The sequence below is a fragment of the Vombatus ursinus genome, unplaced genomic scaffold (assembly GCF_900497805.2).
Source record: "Vombatus ursinus unplaced genomic scaffold, bare-nosed wombat genome assembly UNPS02014810.1, whole genome shotgun sequence".
In the NCBI taxonomy this organism is placed as follows: domain Eukaryota; kingdom Metazoa; phylum Chordata; class Mammalia; order Diprotodontia; family Vombatidae; genus Vombatus; species Vombatus ursinus.
The window spans coordinates 29,028,501-29,034,966 of NW_020954588.1; the positions used below are offsets into that span (position 1 = coordinate 29,028,501).

The window sequence follows — 6,466 nt, forward strand, 5'->3', positions numbered from 1 at the left end:
GTGTGTGTGTGTGTGTGTGTGTGTGTGTGTGTGTGTGTGTGTGTGTGATTCTGTGCTTATGGGACAGACAGCCAAGACAGACAGACAGGCAAGATAAACAGCTGAGGGGAGGGATTAAAATGCAGAGAGAAGCTGTCATTGTTGATGCTGCTTATAGATACTGGAAAACTAACAAAAAAAGGGAAAACTGAACTCTGAATTTGACTATATAAAAATTATGCTAATTACAGTCATTTATAAGAACTAATTACCATATGAACAATAACCATTATGCAGCTTGTTAATATCTGCCAGATTAATTTTGTTGTAAGTTTTATTTGATGGCAACACTAATCTGTGGCTGCTTGGATTTCTGATGCTCATTTGGCATGAGCATTTGCTTGCTATATTATTTTTTTAAATCAGAAGGAATATTATATAAGGTTAATTTGTAATTAGCATAGATGTTGCACCTGCGTTCTAGTGCTTAAAATTATTTATTCTCAAGTAGTTTAACTCTGTCTCCTGAAATATTATTTATAGTATTAATTTATTGGGGAAAGCAAGTTTTCCAATGGTAAAAATGGCATAGCCCTGGCTTGGAGAAACTTGCCACCTACTACTGAGAAGATTATAAAGTACTTTAAGCACATTATCTCAGCTGATCTTTGCAAAAAAAAAAAAAAACCCATGAAACAACTTCAGCTGTTATTATTCCCTTTTTACAGATGCAGAAACTGACTCAGAGCACTGTCCATAATTAAAAGTTATTAAATGATAGAGTAGGATTTCAACCTACATTTTACTGACCCAAGGTCTAGCACCCTATCTGCCCTAAGACTCCATGAAGGGGAAGAGTATGAGATGAGATTGATCGGTTAAGTTGGAGTCAAATTATAAAGGACCTAGGATCAGAAGGTTAAATTGCATTCTGCAGGCAATGGGAAGCTACTGAAAATGGAGTGTTAAACATCATCAGATTTTCTTATAAATTCAACTTTATTTACCAGCAGAATATTACCAATAGCTTTCATCTTGATACTCCCACTGATATAACCACATTCACAAATGATGACCTTTGGTCCCTAAAGGTTTCCTTATCACATTTTGTAAGTCCTTTAGGAAAATATTCCCCTTTCTGTTACTGCTGTGGGGGGGGGGGGGGAACATGGTATTATATGATGATGTGTCATTTATACTTGGTTCCAACTCAAATAACTATAATCCACAGCTGTATTTTAAATGGTGCTTGTTTGGTGGGTTGATTGGTGAGGCAGGGCAGTGGAAAGAGGAGAGTTGGAAATTATCTCTGTTTAACTTTGTTTTTCAAAATGTACTGTATTATTTTATTGGGATGCAATGTACATTTCTCAACAAACACCAAAGTAAACTTCCCTCCAAAACAGACTTCCTAAAAGGTAAACTTATCCATTGCTAGCAGAGAAAGGATGTGTCTTTTAACTTCAATGGCATTCTAATAACATTGACTGCTGCTTATGAAAAGACTTGTGTTGCCTCTCCAACATTTCCCTCTGTAGCACTCCCTCTGGGCTTTCCCTAAGCTCAGACTCAGAGGATCAGTCCCCAGGGAGGCCCAAACTCCTAAAATTATGGTTTTTGAGCCTCTACCTGTGCATTTACCTTTAAGAGTTACTTAGCACAATGAGCTCCAAAAATGTATTTGCTGATGTGCATCATAAGAATGGTGACTTCAAACTACTGTCCCTCAACTATGCACATCACCAATGGAAGAGTAAGCATACCCATTGAGTAGGAAGCCACACACTTACGTGGCCAGGGCCATTGATGTCCTCAGTGCCTGAAGTCCCAGTTGTCCATTCTTTTCTCCATCTTCAGTAGGTGAATTATTTCACTGGACTCACTGTGCTTTCTCCCTGCTGGTCTGGTAGCTTCTATTGAGTGAATAGCTGTACAACCAGACACTGTGTATTGTGGAGGCATTGGTAAAGAGGGAAGAGAAAGAAATCTCACTTCCCTGAGAACTAAGTAATGATTCCCCCTCAAGACCTAGATTCTACTTTCAAATCTGGGTCCTCTTCTATGATTCCAGAAGGAAGACTCCTTAGATAATACCCAGGCACTGTTGATTGTCTAGAGTGCATCCTGCTTTTCTAAGGACACCAGGGCCAATATTTTTGCCAGTCAATGGCTAGGGGCTCTCTAATCCCATCCACGACAATGGAAAAACATCTTCACACCTCCTAAAATAGTAACAAATAGTAATAAAGCCTCCATTGGTCCTAGTTTGAGACCATAACACCATGTTGTTTTTTACCAACTTGCCCATTATTTTCTGTGTTTGCCTCAACTGGGCTAAGGGGAAAGCAGTTGATCAGCGGTGTCCTGATCAGCTCCCCCACCCAGATACCTTTATTGACATTGCCATAATCATCAAATAGATTGTTCTTCCAGTTCAGCTTCCCTTTTACTACATCACTTAATTCAAATCTTCTCATATTTCAGTCCACCAATGAATAGACATTTATGAAGCACCAAATATATGCCAGGCACTATAAATGCAAAGAAAATAAAATGGAAAAAAAAACATTCTTTCAAGAGTCTAACATTGTGCCAGGGAAAAAACATATGCATATATATGTATATATGGAATAAGTACAAAATAAATACATGATAGTTAAATACAATGTAGTTAGGGAAGGAGAGTAATAGCAATTGGGGGCATCATGTAGATCAGGGGTGGGGAACCTGTGGCCTTGAAGCCACATGTGGCCTTCTAGGTCCTTGGGTTCAGCCTTTTGACTGAGTCCAAGTTTTACAGAACAAATCCTTTTATTAAGGGGATTTATTCTGTGAAGTTTGGATTCAGTCAAAGGGCCACACTTGAGGACTTAGAGGGCCACATGTGGCCTTGAGGCCACAGATTCCCCATCCCTGATGTAGATGCTTAAACCATTGCAGGTATGCACTACCATTATAGTTCAGTAAAAAATGGTCAACCATTTGGTTGGGCGTGGCCCTCCCCAGTTGTCCTGATCTGTATCTGACTCCAGAGGAGAAAGTGAGGCTGGTGACTTTGCACAGCCCTCCCTCACTGTAATCCAATTCACTCCTATGTCATGGCACCACCTCCCTGATGTCATGGTCCTCGTTGAGAACAAGGACAGGTCACATGTGGTACACATTAGACGAGGTGGTCCCTGAGCTTCCTAACAAATCTGAAGTTCTGTGATTCTATCAGATTGGGTCCTCTTTTAAGTAACTGTATGTGCAATCCCTATAAAAGATTTGAAGAATCTAAGACAAGTCAGTAAACCTCTGTCTTTTAAGTGCTCATGGTGATTCAGAGTACCATTTCAAGGGCTGTAGGACACACTGGGAGAGTGCTAAATGATGGTAGGATCACTGCCAGAACAGAAGGAAAATTGGATTTGGCTCCTAAGAGAGGAGCCAGATGTCCCTGTTATGCAGACCACCGGGCACATTCCCCTTGTGAGGTAGTGTGCATGTGTGTATGTTGCGGGGAGGGGTATGTGCAGGGTGGTGGAGGTTATTTTATAACTCGAATTTTGTGATGTTATGTCTAGTCCTTTGAAAGTCTCTTGTTTTTCCTGGACTCACTGAAGGTTGCAGCGCAATCTGGCTTTCTTGAACCTCAGACATAGTTGAAAATGAATGAGTAAGTGAATGATAGACAGATAGATGATAGAACAAAAATTTATTAAGTACTTACTATGTCTATTGGGCTAAGTGCCGGTGATACATATACAAGTAAGCAAGATAGTTGCTGAACTCGAAGAACTTATATTCAAATATATAAGATAACAGATAAAAGGAATATCTGGGAAGTATAGCATTGAGGGGTGAAGGCTCACATATCAATGACCCAGGAACTGGGGGAGGGGAGAAGATGGAGTGACGACTGGAGTAGAGTCAACAACTAGTCAACAAACATGAAAAACATTTTTAAACAGGTTGCATAACAGAAGTTTGTGGTTTCATATATAACACCCTTCTTTGTCTGTTGGGATGCATTTAAAACAGTGCCTGGCATATAGTAGATGTTTAATAAATGTTTGTGACCTTGACTTAATTGGCTTTGTAGTGTATATGGACGATTGTTTGTAACTAAATAGAAAAGATTAAGGTCTCATCCAGCTCTCAGGTCTGTGGCTATCATACTAGATGTTGTTGTGTTATTTACCGAGCGTGTCTTAAACATGATTATCAGTGTTTCTACCAAAATGAAAGGTTGGATTCCATTGTCAATTTACATGGTGCTAATTGTCACTTTAATAAGTTATTTATGGTGTATGGTAGTGTATTATAGTAAGTGGGAAGGTGGCGGTGCCTACGTTGACTATGGCTAAGATCCATCTTCCCCAGGTAGATGGGGTAAAGATGCGCTAAACGTTGGGCTCGTCCTGCCAATAAATGAACGTGTTTGCCATGGGGAGCCCATCTCTTCGCTCTGTGTTCCTCCTCTCTCAGCGTTCCTGTCTCTGATCCCCTTTTCTCTCCCCACCCAGCTCCATCCTGAACCTGCCTGGCGAATCCACCTTGAGACGCGACTTCTTGCGCCTTCAGTTGGCCAACAAGGAGCGCTCGGAGGCCCTCCGGCGGCAGCAGCTGGAACAGCAGCAGCGAGAGAATGAGGAGCACAAGCGCCAGCTGCTGGCAGAGCGTCAGAAGCGCATCGAGGAGCAGAAAGAGCAGCGCCGTCGGCTGGAGGAGGTAGGCCAGGGACCAGGGATGCGTAGCTCCACGGACTGGAGCTGTCAGCGGTCGGCCCCGGCTGCAGAGCGCTGGGAGCTAGAGAGACGGGGCGGGGCGACAAGAAAGGAGGAGTCCCTGGTCGTCTTCTTGGGAGCTTGCTTCTTGCTGGAGATGCGGGCGTGCATGGACGGCATCACTTTGGTTGTTAATGGTTTTGGACAATGGGGAGCGTTGGGTAGAAACTGCTAAAAGGTAAAGCCACCTTCACAGTTCTAGTGACCCAGAGTGGAATGTTGAGGGCACCTGGGTGGTGCAGTGGATAGAGCACTGGCCCCGATGTCAGGAGGACCTGAGTTCAAATTTGGCCTCAGACCAAATACCTGACACTTACTAGCTGTGGGACCCTGGGCGAGTCACTTAACCCCAATTGCCTAATAAAAAAAAAAAAAGTGGAATGTTGGTTCAAGAAGTGATGGACTTCCATGACATTCAGTCCAGTGTCTTTATTAAGTGCCTGCTATGAGTCAAAACTGGGGCAGCTGAGTGACTCAGCAGGATAGAGCCCTGGATTCAGAAAGATTCATCTTTCTGAGTTCAAAGACAGCTTATACACTTAACTAGCTGTGTGACTTTGGACAAGTCACTTAACTCTGTTTGCTTCAGTTTTCTCATCTGTAAAACGAGCTGGAGAAGGAAACGGCAAATCATTCTACTATCTCTGGCAAGAATATCCCAAATTAGGTCAAAAAAAGTCAGACACAACTGTGCCAGGTAGAGAGGGGATTGCAATCAATCTATGAACAAGCCTTCATATAGCATCTGCTGCATCACCCACAATGCTAGGCACTAGGGATACAATCAGTAAATCAAAAAGCATTTTTTAATTGTCTACTATGTGCCTGGCATTGTTCTAGGTACTGGTGATACAATCAGGCCATAAATTAGCATTTATTAAGCGCCTCTGTGTGCTAGACTTCAAGATAAAAAGCCAAAAAATAAAACAATCCCTAACTTCAAGCAACTTAGATTTAATTATTAGGAAGTTCTGTGTATACAGAGAAGTCCAACATACACATATGTTATATGCGTGTGCATGTGTATATTTATACATATACATGTATACACACAAATATGGGAGATGAAAGTCATCCCTGTTTCATACTCCAACATGAAGTAGACTAGTAGTGCTGAAACCCAACATGCACGAGGAAGAGTAATGTGTAGTCAGTCTGGAAAGATAGATTGAAACTAGACTATGGAAAGCTTTAAAAGCCAAACAGAAGAGCCTGGATTTTGTTTTAGATGTAATAGAGAGCCACTGATGCTCCTAGAACAGGAGACTGCCACAGTCAGACAGTCTGTTGGGGTTGTTTTTGCTTGGCTGGGGATCAGACTGATGCACACTGAGGTGCCTTTGCTCTCTGTGATTCTGAGGGTACTGGCTCTGGTGCCTGAACCAACCCCCTAACATTGTAGAGCAGAGCCCTTTGATAAGGCATGCTCAGTCTCACCTTCTATAGCACCTAATGTCATGTACTTTTATGAGCCTGTGGTCCATTAGTCCTCCAGAATTTTATGAGGTTGAATTTAACAGCATTCCCTCAGTCCACTGAGTTCAAAACCTTTTCTATTTTCTTCTCCAATGTTCCAAGTTAAGTGATGATAAGCTGAAATCAGTTAAACAAAAAAGCACATATCATATGTGTATATTTAACATATTTGTCTAACTGAGATATATATAAGTCGAGAGAGAGAGAGAGAGAGAGAGAGAGAGAGAGAGAGAGAGAGAGAG

At 41.8% G+C, this 6,466-nt stretch overlaps 1 protein-coding gene across 5 annotated transcripts in view; it reads left to right on the top strand.

Moving 5' to 3' along the window:
* Nucleotides 1–6,466, top strand: part of TNIK (TRAF2 and NCK interacting kinase) — a 415,560-nt gene that overhangs the window by 298,743 nt on the left and 110,351 nt on the right. For all 5 annotated transcript variants that reach the window (XM_027875754.1, XM_027875755.1, XM_027875758.1 and 2 more), the window contains exon 12: nt 4,488–4,692. In XM_027875754.1, the coding sequence (XP_027731555.1) occupies nt 4,488–4,692 (205 nt within the window). The remainder of the gene's footprint in view (nt 1–4,487; nt 4,693–6,466) is intronic.